Source organism: Cucurbita maxima, unplaced genomic scaffold (assembly GCF_002738345.1).
Source record: "Cucurbita maxima cultivar Rimu unplaced genomic scaffold, Cmax_1.0 Cma_Scf00014, whole genome shotgun sequence".
NCBI classification, from domain to species: domain Eukaryota; kingdom Viridiplantae; phylum Streptophyta; class Magnoliopsida; order Cucurbitales; family Cucurbitaceae; genus Cucurbita; species Cucurbita maxima.
The window spans coordinates 3,482,745-3,496,062 of record NW_019272030.1 but is presented as its reverse complement, the minus strand read 5'-3'; the positions used below and the strand labels follow the sequence as shown (position 1 = coordinate 3,496,062).

The 13,318-nt window shown below is 37.0% G+C and overlaps 3 protein-coding genes across 4 annotated transcripts; 2 read left to right on the top strand and 1 right to left on the bottom strand.

Annotated features, from left to right (window-relative positions):
- The first annotated feature begins 194 nt into the window (after window positions 1-194).
- On the top strand, window positions 195-3,377 carry LOC111489376 (glucuronokinase 1-like). Its single transcript, XM_023137568.1, has 6 exons — window positions 195-563; window positions 921-1,070; window positions 1,581-1,769; window positions 1,851-1,967; window positions 2,387-2,547; window positions 2,924-3,377. Exons 1-6 carry the CDS (start codon window positions 327-329, stop codon window positions 3,165-3,167), a joined length of 1,098 nt encoding a protein of 365 aa, XP_022993336.1. The 5' UTR covers window positions 195-326; the 3' UTR covers window positions 3,168-3,377.
- Window positions 3,378-3,913: 536 nt separating this feature from the next.
- On the top strand, window positions 3,914-7,722 carry LOC111489372. 2 transcript variants are annotated; one of them, XM_023137564.1, is made up of 10 exons: window positions 3,914-4,974; window positions 5,157-5,212; window positions 5,297-5,379; window positions 5,556-5,634; window positions 6,053-6,163; window positions 6,516-6,625; window positions 7,061-7,144; window positions 7,266-7,303; window positions 7,440-7,530; window positions 7,590-7,722. In XM_023137564.1, exons 1-9 carry the CDS (start codon window positions 3,975-3,977, stop codon window positions 7,508-7,510), a joined length of 1,632 nt encoding a protein of 543 aa, XP_022993332.1. In that variant the 5' UTR covers window positions 3,914-3,974; the 3' UTR covers window positions 7,511-7,530; window positions 7,590-7,722. The 2 variants fall into 2 exon arrangements, with proteins under 2 accessions (XP_022993332.1, XP_022993331.1); XM_023137563.1 differs by having other exon boundaries at window positions 7,440-7,722.
- A 336-nt stretch (window positions 7,723-8,058) lies between these two features.
- On the bottom strand, window positions 8,059-13,121 carry LOC111489373. The gene is made up of 15 exons (XM_023137565.1): window positions 12,875-13,121; window positions 12,313-12,480; window positions 12,066-12,177; window positions 11,790-11,942; window positions 10,603-10,707; window positions 9,854-9,937; window positions 9,647-9,762; window positions 9,461-9,562; window positions 9,279-9,392; window positions 9,092-9,148; window positions 8,894-8,960; window positions 8,749-8,802; window positions 8,585-8,659; window positions 8,473-8,508; window positions 8,059-8,391 (listed from the first exon to the last, which is right to left on the bottom strand). The coding sequence occupies exons 2-15, from the start codon at window positions 12,330-12,332 to the stop codon at window positions 8,278-8,280; spliced, it is 1,209 nt and encodes a 402-aa protein (XP_022993333.1). The 5' UTR covers window positions 12,333-12,480; window positions 12,875-13,121; the 3' UTR covers window positions 8,059-8,277.
- Between the last annotated feature and the right edge of the window lie 197 nt (window positions 13,122-13,318).

Here is a 13,318-nt window from a genome sequence, read left to right as displayed (position 1 = left end):
AAAAAAAAAAAAAAAAAAAAAAAAAAAAAAAAAAAAAAAAAAAAAAAAAAAAAGCAAGTGCCAACACGAAACAGATAAGGACAAATTGACTTTTAACCTGAAGAGAAGATATGTGCCAGGTCGTACCTAAGTGGGTCCCACGACACATACACACAAACACATATATATATAATTTCGTTAAATTTCTTGATTACGTTTTCCTTATTATAAGCTAAGAACAGAGCTTCTTCCGACGACTTTCGTCGGGTGAAGAAGACGACGGAGGCGAAAACTGTAATTCTCAGAGAAGAAGAGTGAGAAATTTTTTTTTAGAGAGAGAGAGTACAATGGATTCCAAAATATCATCATCTTCCTCCTCCTCCTCCTCCTCCTCTGTGATTGAGCACAAGGCTTATGCCAGAGTGGGACTACTGGGAAATCCGAGCGATGTTTACTATGGCCGCACCATCTCTTTTGCTTTCTCGAATTTCTGGGCCGCCGTGCAACTCCGGCCTTCCGAAGAGCTTGTCATCACTCCCCATCCCACCCACGATTTCGTCCATTTCAGATCCCTCGATCATCTGGTACGTTTTTTCTCACATTATATGGAACTGGTTCGCTGATTTGGATAGATCTGGTGGAAGGATTTACAAATAACACATTGCATGATGGAGAGATCTATGAGCGATTGAAATTTTAGAATGTCTACAAATTCGTGGTTTCGTTTTTCGGTAACACAGTATTGTTGCATTTTCTTGTAGTTGTTTCAATTTCATTTTTAGAGATGTAAAGAGGACATCGCTATTTGATTATATATCACTGTATTTTGTTGATGCGTTTGAATTATTGAAATTTCATGGAACGAAATGTAATGACTATTTTAAGTTTGCCAATATGTTCAAGAATTTTGCGGATTAAAGTTTGTTTGTTCTGTTTTACAGGTTAATCGATTGTCCAATGAAGGCTACTATGGAGGAGTGCGATTGCTTATGGCAATTTGCAAAGTTTTTTATAGTTATTGCAGAGAAAACGAGATTAATCTTCATACAAGGAACTTCACTTTGTCTTACGAAACTAATATTCCTCGACAGGTATAGTGTCTTGCTCTATGCCATATTACTTTTGTTTTAGAATTAATTTATCTATGCGTTATGATTGCAATACTTGTAGATTCATTGGTCAATGAAGCAGATGCTCTTACTTCTTTTCATGGTTAGTTGGTTAGATAGTAATGCATTAAGCTTACGAAGCCTTTGACTGTGTAGCTAATATGGATTTGTGTTCTTTTAATGGGATTGAAAAGGGTTCCTTCCTTTTTACTCAATTTATGACAGTCAACACATCCGCCTGTATTTTCTAGAAATGAAAGCTTAGATATGCATAGTTCACATTCATCTGTAATTTGCACACCAATGTAGTCGTGCTTCGCTTGGCTAGTGCATCTTGAATGGTCGTCAAGTTGAAGACTTAAAATATTTCAGAATGCATTATTTTTAGCCTACTTGTGTTCATACCAATGCTAAACCTCATATTCCCTTATTCTGCACATTGACTTGTCGACATGATATCAAATGGCTTAAGTAATAATTTTGACATTCCAGACAGGGCTTTCAGGTTCCAGTGCAATCGTATGTGCTGCCTTGAGTTGCTTGCTAGACTTTTTTGATGTCAGGCATCTGATTAAGGTGGAGGTCAGACCTAATCTTGTTCTTGCTGCAGAGAAAGAACTTGGCATTGTTGCTGGCCTTCAAGATCGTGTTGCGCAGGTCTATGGTGGCCTTGTTTACATGGTATAGCTTCCAAAAATGTTGAATATTTATGAATATGGAAATCTGGTAAGTTTTTAATGATGTTTACTTCTGTTTCTGTAGGATTTTAGCCAGGAGCACATGGAGAAGCTTGGGCATGGCATATACATACCCATGGATATTAATCTTCTCCCTCCACTCTATCTAATTTATGCTGATAATCCAAGTGATTCTGGAAAGGTCGATATCTTAATGGACCCCATAGTACATTTCATTTTTACAATTTTTGATATCTACTATTTTTAGTCGTGGTCTAGCAGCTTGTTTGCACTTGCGAACTGTTTTTGACAGAAGCATAAAACAAATGCATATTACGTCAGTAAGAATACTGGATAAGTGCAGCTATATTCTTCTGTTTTTCCCCCTCTACAAGATATATTGTCACGAAACTACAAAGCATTCAATGCCAAAACGAATCATAACCAATCAAATTTTGTTTGTGCCAAACAAACTGTATTACACTGCTTTTGGCCAAAGCTTGGGAAATTTTCACATTCTTCAACTCTTATAGTTCCTCTGTAGATGGATTAAACCTTAGCACTGCTGGAAATGTGATCTTGAACACTAACCACTGTCATCCATGACCAATGCAAATGCAGGTCCACAGTACAGTACGGCAGAGGTGGCTCGATGGTGACAAATTGATTATATCATCAATGCAAGAAGTTGCTATGGTTGCAGAAGAAGGAAGGACAGTTTTACTTGAGAAGGACTATTCAAAACTTGCAGTGCTTATGAACCGCAATTTTGATCTTCGCAGGTTAGTGTTTCTGTACAAACAAATTTTGTCCAGACATTAAAAAAATATACATACAGCCCTCAAGTAAATTTTCAACTCCAAACTATTCGAAGTTCATTGTATTCTCAATCCCTTGGAAAAGTTTGTTGTATGCATTATTTTTAGCCTAGTTGTGGTTATTATGATTCCTCAGGAGAGTAGTGTCTTCTGAAACACTTCTTTTGGAAGAATCAACTAATTGAGCGCCTTTTGTATTCTTTCAAGTACTTTTTTTTTTATGAACACTTGGAACAATTTAACCAAGTATGTCAAGACACCACCTTCCACTCAAACCAAAAGCTATGCTAACTCACCATTTACTGCTGTTTTCCCCTCCTAAATTCCGAACTCCTCACAGGAGAATGTTTGGAGATGATGTTCTGGGTGCTTTAAACATAGAAATGGTGGAATTAGCCCGAAGAGTAGGCGCTGCTTCAAAGTTCACAGGCAGTGGAGGAGCTGTTGTGGTATTCTGCCCTGATGGGCCTTCACAAGTGAAGCTTCTGGAGGAAAATTGCCAGAAAGCTGGTTTTGTTTTTCAACCAATCCAGGCGGTTCCTTCATGCCTAAATGAGGTTGATCTTAAAACACTTTCCAGTTAGACTATGAGTTTGGTAGTTTAGGTTTGCTGAGGAAATATGCATCTTGAATATATATATATATTGCCATTCAGTAGTTTGCAAAGTTAATACAACATTTTTTTTTTCTTGTTTTCTTGTTGTTTTAGACAGAAAACTTGGTAAATTGGTATTGGGCGTTTTGAACATTCTACATTCATTTGATCAATTAATAACTGTGCTCACTTTCATTTATATTCATTAATATTTAAATTTGCTATACGGAGTTCAGAAAATAATGGAAATGCAGTATTTACATAGATATATTTTTTTTGGATTGTAGGTTTGGTTTAAAATACTTAGTGTTGTAACCCTCCTAGCCCATTATTAATAGATATTGTTATATTGTTATTTTTGTGCTTTTCTTTCGTGGTAGCAGATATTGTTATCTTGGGGTTTTACTTTCGATAGTTTAGGGTTTAGAATTTTTTGTATCTTTAGATATTCCTTTTCGGAGATATTGTTATTTTTGGATTTTCCTTTCAAAAGGACTCTCAAAAATTTTAAAACACATATATTAGAATAAAAGAAGGATTAGTTCTAAGTTTTATATAATTGAAGTAAAAAATATTCCAAACTTTTAAAAGGGTTAAATATGGACATAAAATAGTAAAATGATTATAATAATTATCAAAATCCATACCCACCAAAAATTATATATATATATGAGGAAAAAATTGAAAAAGAAAAAAAAAAAATGTAGTAAAAGAAAACAAACATCCCCTCCCCGCCCACCCCACGAAGAAGGTTCAGAGTCTCACGAACTCGCTCAGCCATCTAACAATCACTTCAATGGCGACATCACCTGCTCTATCTCATGCCTCCCATTTCTTCATTCGGTCTACACTCATGGCTTCTTCCAAATCACTCGCTTTCTTCTTTCCACTTTCAAACCTCAACCATCTCCACAGATTTCCCAATTCACTTTCTCTCTTATCGCTCCGCAGATCCTCGACCACTTCCACCCCATTCCCTCTCCAATACGATATGATCATCAACCATCCCATTTATCCTCCCATGCCCCCTCAGAACCGACGAACACCCCCCAGAATCAGCTCCGACAACTCTCCCGAGCTCGAGTCCTCCGAGGATCCCGTTTCCGAATTGGGGTTCGAGAGCTGGGTGGACCAGAAGCTTATATCCGAGAGTGAATCTGCGTCCGGTAAAGAAGGCGTGGTCATGGACAAGGCTAAGAGGAAATACTATAATAAAAGAAGGAGGAGAATGTATGGGTCCGATTCTGATGAAGATAAGAAGACACAGGACGAAGGGTTTGTGGAATTAAAGCCTGAAGTGGTTGAGTTTAACACATTGCATAAGAGAGAGGAGGAATTGTTCTTCTATGACACTTTTGCGTATCCGTGGGAGAAAGATAAGCATTACAAAATGGTGTATCAGTTAGAGAAAAAGTATTTTCCTGATGAAGGTCTTGACAAGGCTTTTCTGGGACCTGGAGAGTCAAATGTGGAAGTGAATGAACAGACAAAGGGAAGGAAGGGGGTGAGAAAGGCAGTGGGGGTTAAGCCCGAGACGAAAGTGGAGGTCACAAATGGCGTGGATGAAAAAGGGTTAGTTTTCTTTGATGGGGGGAGACCAGAAAAGGATAATAAAGGGTCGGTGAAAGATGTGACAGAAAAGAAGGTGGAGGAGTTCTTCAAGTGTTTGAAGAAAGTTCCAGCCAAAGATTCTGAAATTGGTCAGACGGAGCCATATCTTTTGACGAGACATACAGAGCTCCCTGCCAAATGGGATAGTCCTTGTGGGACAGTGGTTTTGGTGAACAAACCTAAAGGTCAGTCTGGTTTCTGCAGCCCTTAGAAGGGAATACCCTGTTTATAATCATTGATTTGATATCTTGGTGAAAGTTCTCAATCCATTCACATGTCCTCTAATTTGCATTGTTCCAGTTAGAAGTAAATTCCTCAGCCCTTTTTTCTTGACGTTTAAAAAGAACAATATGATTATTTAACGTAGGGTGGACTTCATTTACGGTGTGTGGAAAACTCCGGCGCCTAGTCAAAGTGAAAAAGGTGCATTTCAGCTGTTTTAGACTAAGTTATTCGAGCATCTGAGCTCCTCTGACTGCATTGTTTTCCACTTATGTGCATTGATAGGTAGGTCATGCAGGTACTCTTGATCCTATGGCTACTGGATTGTTGATAGTTTGTGTTGGTAAAGCGACTAAGTTGGCAGACAGGTGAGTGATTGATTAAGTTAGCTTTGTAATTGGAATAATAAATAAAGGGTAAGGGAGGATATCTTCCCAAGCCAAAGTTGAAATAGATTTCCAAATCACGTGTACTACTAACACAGATGAAATGAGAAATCCTGAGGCATACAACTTTTCTAAAAGGTGGCATGTTTATGTTTTAGATATCAAGGTATGATCAAGAGCTACAGTGGAGTTTTCCGTTTGGGAGAGGCTACTTCAACTTGGGATGCTGATTCAGCGGTGTGTTGATGTTATCATTCTAGTCAATTATGATTTCATGTTTTTAATTGATATGCATCTATGTTCTATACCTGCTGTGTTCTTTGGGAAATGTACTGGATCTGTCAGAGGAATCTTTATTGTTCAAGTCTTATGGAAGAAGATTTATGATTCTATATTAACTCATCAAACATTTGCCTTCGGCAAGTCCGTCACTATGGGCATGAAGGGGCTTCAGTTTATATGCATTCTATCCTTTTTCTATCATTAGCATAATGTTCTTCAACATTCTATTAGTTGTTGAGTTCTTAGGTTAATTGCAAGGTGAGGTCTTGGCTGTCTCACAGGTCAATAAAAGATTTCAATTGGGTTCCGTTCCTGATGAAAATTTATTTGTATATCTTCCAAATAAGAATCGCTTGTCCCAATTATTATGCAGGTAATTCAGCGAGAGCCTTGGGAGCACATCAAAGATGATGACATAAAAAAAGCTGCTGCCTCTTTTTGTGGGGAAATTTGGCAAGTTCCTCCCATGTTTTCTGCCATTAAAGTAAGCACTTCTTCTTTCCATAATTATAACTTCACAAGGTATAAGTAATGTTGTTAAAAATGCATGCTTCATAGTACAAACACATGATTCATAACATATCTGTATGGAATACTTACAGAACAGATGAAGCTTTTATTTCAATGTACTTTGTGGTATAAGATTATAGTGCGTACGTATACTAAATCGATGGATAGAACACTAGTATGGCCATCTTTTTTTCTTTTTTTGTAGTGTCAACTTCATTTATCTGATTCTTTAAACTATGAGTTACTTGTCAATATGAAATCAATGTTCAAGGAGATCTTGGCTGGATGAGTCAGATTTGGTTACAAATTTCGATATGTGTTTATAGGTCGGAGGTGAGAAGATGTATGAGAAAGCAAGAAGAGGAGAAAGTATTGAGCTTTCCCCTAGGCGGATATCAATTTACAAATTTGATATTGAACGTAGTTTAGATGACAGGTATGTTCACTCCAAAAGTACTTCTGTTTCATCATTTCTGTAATTTGTGTACCTAAAATTGTGGCATTTCACCTAATAAGATCATGAGGTGGCATGGGCTTAGAAACTTAAGTTTTGATCCAATTTTCTTGTAGAGAGATGAAAGTAATAAGAGAAGTCAAATAGAAATCTTGAAAAAGTTTCAGGAAAAGATTCAAATTTGTAGTGATTAAACATGAAGGAAAATCACAAAAAGGTCCAAATTTTCAAAAAAACTTATGGCAGACTCATTATATTGACAACTTTAACGACTCTACTTGGCTGTTTACTTGGAGCTTTGGCTGGTTTGTCGGGCAGCTCAAATACCTTTTAGTTATTGCAAAATTTTCAGTAGAAAGTGTTGTTTGTTGCACCAATATGAATCAACTTCTAAATCTAGTATGCATTATTTGACAGGCAAAATTTGATATTTCGAGTAACATGCTCTAAAGGAACATACATTCGGTCACTTTGTGCGGATCTTGGGAAGGTTCTTGGCAGGTGTTATTATTCATCTTGCCCTTTGCTATGGAACCTTCAGTTCTATACTTCTTCTACTCGTTTTGTTCCTCTCTAGTTTATTAACATTGTTGACATGTAGTAATATTCTTGTGTCTTGCAGTTGTGCCCATCTGACTGCTCTTCGAAGGGATTCAATAGGTGAGTGTTCAAAACTTTTTTTTTTTTTTTCAATTGAATTATAATAGCACGAGCAGCAGAAGCAAGCTGAACTGCTGAATATCCAAGAAGACAATGTGATAGATATTGACATATGAGGCTCCCACTCCCATTTCAGGGGAATATCTAGCAGATGATGCCTGGGAATTCAAAGAGTTGGAAGATGCGATTACCAAAGCTTACTTTTAGCTTTAAGGATCTCTCATCATGAGGGTCCATATTAAGCACCCCTTCACAGACATTTCTATGACTCATCTGGTTTCTGCACCATCTTCTGATTAAAGAAAGACGGACCATGAGATGAAAGGAAAGGAGATAAGTCTGTTGGTTTGTCGTATTTAGGGGAAAGAGTTGTTGTGCATGGAGAAAATAATGAGGTAATTTCAATCTATTGTTTTCTTTTTTTAGAAAAAATGATTAATTACTTATAGATCGTTTTTTTTAGTTCAACGATATGTAAGACACTTAGTCGGGACCTCACTCACTTGAACGAATATTTACTTGATCTAGTTGACCCAAAAATATATATCAAAAGGCATCAAGCTGCCTACTATTTCATGAGTCTACATGATGATCGAGAAGACTTCTTCAGCAACTTTAGCAGTAAATTAATGAAGGTTGGAAGAACATTACCTTACCGAGGTTTTGCCAGATTTGATGCAAAATAGTTCGGTTGAGTTAAATGGGGAGCCAAGATCAATTTTTAGTATGCAAAATGGAGGTTCAAGGGGCCTATCTGTGCCTTCCATAGAGATCTGAAATGTCTAAGCTCCTTTTTAAGACTATTTTCTACATTTAGTCGTAGATTCTATCCATTATACAGCCATGATCTAATCCATACGTAGTCTTACTTATCTCTCACAGGAAGTTTTTTTAGAGCTTAAAAAGACTAGGCACAAGTACTAATACTCCTAGACTCTTCAGTAGAAAGGGGAAGAATAGTTGCAGCCATTTTCCTACACATGAGTTGAATTTGGTGGATCAATCCCCATTCCCTGATAGTAGGCCTTCTCTGCATCAGCCAACCGGCTCTTAAAAATTGTCCATTCTTTTCTACATCTCTCTCTCACCTGAGAATATTCAAATTAAGTAATTAACATTAGTTTTAAATTCTGTAAGGTGGTGGGGTTTGGAATGCATCAGCTGCTTACCCCTTCCCATGGTGGCCTCCCATTTTCGGCTTTTCCCTGTTGGAAGAATATATCGTGAGAAGAAAATCTTTGTTATGAAATGGTAGAGGCAGTATCCAAAGTGTCGGATTACCTGGTTCCCAAGAGAAGGAACGCTTTGGTGCACAATCCACTGAGCGTCTACAACCCCTATTTTCTCATGAGCGGGCTGTGCTTTAAAACACGAAGAGTGATGAATCCATGGGAAAAAAATAATGTGAAATATAACTATGGCAAGTGAGAATGTTTCGTACTTACGTGTACACATTTTCTTAGTGCAAAATCAAGGCCCCAACCATGAACCAGGTCATTCTACAATATCCAAGAGGGGAAAAATGATTTAAAACTGGCTAAAAATTAAGTCAAGCCAATGGATCAAAGTTCCAAGTCGAAGAATCCATACTTGAATCAAATGCCAAACACAGCGCCATGCATCCCGAGAAAATACAGTTGCCATGATTTCAACGAAACTACATGCAAGTGGGCAAAAAAAAGAAAAAAAAAAAAACTGTGTTTCTGTGAAGTCATATTGAGATGGTGTGAAGTAAACAAAAGGTAAAACAAGTAAAAGAATAAATAGATAAAACCATCGATTACACACGCTGCACAAGGTGGAAGATGTGGATCAGTGCACCAACCGGGTTTCTCCTCTGTCTCCCTGCATTCAACCAAATAGAAGCAACGAGGATTCATGGCCGCTTTCAATAAAACTAGAAGTGGAAGGATATTTAGATGAACAAAATTTTTGAATAAACTTTGTTTTAATTAAAAAAATGTTTTTCCCTTACTTGTGAACTTCACTGTCACCTCTTCTTTTAGTCATCTGCCACGTTAACCCTTGATTTGGTTCCAAGCCAGGCTGCGAGATCTCCAAACCATGTTTTCTCACAAGTTTTATATATCTGGAACGGACAGGAAATTTTGACTTGCTTGGGTTCTCTCAAATTAAAGAGTAAGGTTTCGAACATACTTTTCTGCGTCAAAATGCTCTACTCCTAGATCCTCGTCCCAAACGAATATGTAGTCATAGGATGCCACGATGTCAGGATGCAGAAAACGCTTAGCATACCACCTAGGAAGGAGTATACATAGTTCAAATAAAATTCGTTGCTGCCTTCTATGAAAGATTAATCTGGTAAAGGAGCTTGTAACTGACCATTTAGTTTGCTTGCGTACACTCACGTGGATAGCCCGCTTCGACCACTCAAGATCTTCCCACTCACTTGCTCGTCCATCATAGTGAAACAAAAGAATCGTGAAGTTCTCTGAGAACTGTCAAAATACATCAGATATGGAGAGAGTTCTATTTCTCAATCTTTTCGACCTTTAGTTCTGTAATAACATGCACACCTTTTCAACCTACCTTTTTCACTGCTGCATCAATATTCTTTTTCTGATCAAAACCAACTGTAAATGTTACCAGATACTTCGGTTTGATAGCCAAATCCTGCAAGTGAAGTCAACAAAAATGGATTCAGTTTGAAAACCAAAGTAGAAATTTCGATTAACGGATGAGTGAATTATTTTTCTATTAAGATAAGGTCAAACATGACATCCCCTTTTTCCATCAATCATTATATTATGATGGTTTCAGATGTGATAATTTCAACTTTATGTAACCCATTCTACGTCCTGTCCATAAAGGGGAACATGCAGATCTTTTGTATTCTAAGAAATGTATCGGTGACAGGAAACAGATAGGAAAATATAATTCAAATCTAGTATTTACAGGGGGAAAAAAATAAATAAAACCCCATCGAGAATCAACTTTACTCTTTGATGAAATTTCCAATAATTTCTCCCATTCCAAAACAGGCATACACTAAACAGGTAGTGTTGCAGATAAAAAGGGGTAGACCCGTCAATGGTGTCAAGTGACATCCATAAACTCCCCTGCCCCCCCCAAAAAATATTATGTAATCTATCTATCTATCTATATATATGTATGTAAATTCAGAATAAATTGGTCACTGTTTTGGTACCAATGAGCAACTCAGTCCTAAACTATGTAAGCTAATACAAGTAAACTACACTAAAGCTATTCACCAGTTTCACACACACAAGTTTATTAGGACAAGTACAAGTTGCAAAGCTTTTGTAGGCAATGAGTACCTCGCTTGGCATACCCCACAGACGCCGAAGGTTAAAATCAGATTCAGACTCAACAATACCAGGTGGTAGTCTTTCAGCTCCTCGAGGATTTGTAGGAACCCATATCTGCATCATCATCGAAGTTTCAATAGCCAATTCTAGTAGAAAAAATCCGAAAATACAAAGTTCTCAAGAATGCCATCTCCTGCCGAAGTATGTGCATGAATAACAATATCGACAATTATTTTTCATTGAAGAAAATAACGTTCATACAAGTTTGATCACAACAGCATATAATACTTTTGTGGTGAGTAAGAACTAAGGAGATTGTTTATCTATTGTGCCAATGGAGAATTGTGCTTCAAGGAAAAAAGCTCAGAAATAATATTCTTTTGGTTTAAGAAACATCATTATTAATATGAAGAATCTCGCTTATTAAGCAGCCTTCCATTTCCAGATGCATTTTGCCAAGTGTCCGAGAATAGCATCCGTCTTATCAAGCAAATGATGGAAGACAGGCTTGCTAGAGAATGACCCTGGGTTTCCTTTCAAACTCTGAATTCTTGGCATGATTGGGAGTAAACACTTGAATAACTGGGAGAGCTTTTTTCGTCCTAATCAGCCAATGGAATGCATCACCGTTGGACCAATCTTGCTCCCAATAATGTTATGCCAGAAGCTCTCATTCTCATTAGGCTACCTCGTGTCTATTACCATTAGGGAACTAAGGCCACAATTGTCTTTCTTATATTACCAAAATCAAGACCACCAAACTCCTCTGGTTTCCTCATAATAACAGAAGCAGAATCAAAGCAACAGACCAAATTAGTTCATCCAGCTTTAATTTTTCACGTTTAATCAATTTTCTTCGGCAACTAAATAAAAGTACTAAAGGTGATAAAGTTTGATCGTATAGGAAAAAGTACCAGTTCTTCAGTCACAGCGATCAAATCATTCTCGAAGTCAAGAATATCATATTGAATTATGAAAATTTGAAGGGAAAGATGAAGATTATTCAAAACCCTTCAGAGAAATCCAAAATTCAAATACACGTGTACCCCATAGTTAACATCCTGTTCATTCATACAGCAGTTTTAGAAATTTACGGAATACAGACCATGATATCTTTCTGAGAAACATTTAAAAAATATCTCATTGATGTAAATTAAAGTAAAGCATTCTAAACAATTTTTAAGTAAGAGATGCACCTTTGCCTCGCTCAATGAAAATTGTAAGGAGCTGCCTCTATTACCCTTCAAAGAAGACCAAGCATTCAAGAATGCTTCAGTGGAAAGGCCTGAGTACTTGTCCTCAATGTAAGTGAGATCAATAGAAGGAATCAGGCTGGATGGGAAATTTAGCTACCAGAATAAAAATAAAAATAATAAGCTTTCTCACCCTTAAAAAATATGTGAGCCAAATCATTATGGATGAAATTGTTCTATACATAATTAATAGAAAACGCCGAAAATGAAATTTTCTACCTGGGATAACGAGAGCGTGGGAAAGGATACTCCTAAAAAGAAACCAAAAACGCCACCGACAAATGTTGTGACCATAATCCTCATTATCTCATTAGATTTTCTCATGTTTCCACTGCACATCAATACAAGTTGAAAGTAAATATTTTAAATGAAAGCAAAAAAAAAATTCTGTAAGCCATTGATAACTACAGGAAGCTGAAGCTCCACATAACCTAAAAGGAAAATAAGAGCTCGATTATAATTTAACCTGCGTGTTGGGTTCGCCATAGTGTCCAAAACCTTCAAGTTTCAAGTTAAATAAGAATGTCTTGAAACCTATTTGGTGTAGGTACTAGGAAAGACATTCAGTAGTCAATTTTGCAGTTTCCAGAACTCCAAGTATGAATCTGATGTCGACTCATTAAAAGAACCAAACCTGAAAAGATGAAAGTAAAGGAAAATTAAACTGTTGAGCAAAAAGCCGAAAAATTAAACAACAAAGAGTTCGCAACTTGTCTACACTATAGTTTCGGAAAAAATTGTGGCCACACAACGTGTGCAGCAAGCATCAAACGTGATCGCAATAGCTTGAGCTTGCATTTATCTTCAATTCGCATTGCAATAACTAAGATTATGACCACGTTTGATACTGCTACAGTACCGATGTCACTAAAACCGATTCGGACTAAGAGAACAAAGTTGGGGTCGTACTGGCGCGAAAACCAGGAATTGACATGAGAAGCTCCATAGTTAGAAATCAGACAACACTGATGAAATCAGTTGCTGCAAAACAAGAAGTATAGCGGAAATAATTCATGCAAGAGGAAAACCTGGAGGAAAAATAGTTCCAAACGGCCGATCTAAGTCTACGAACAGGTGGAAAACCGATCTGAATCTTGAAAAATCTAGAAAGTCATAGAAAGCGTAGATAGCCGTTCAGAGGTGTACAGCCAGGCGATGCGAAGGATCGTTAATCTCCGAAGAAATCGACGAAATGAGAGTCGAGATACTGTGGGAAGTTTGGAACTCAATTTTGTTTGATCTACGAAATTTTCGTGAGATGTTGGAGGGGACGATAGCATATAGCGACATCAAAAATATAAAAAGCGGTAATATGTATTTAAATTTCTAATTTTGTCTCTTAAAAAATTGTTAAACATAAAATTTATATAAAAATTGTTAATCATTATTTTTTTCTCTTTTTGTTAACAAAACAAATCTCAGCTAACTTTAAAACCAAAAGTTATTGCTAACATAGTTCATAACTCATAACA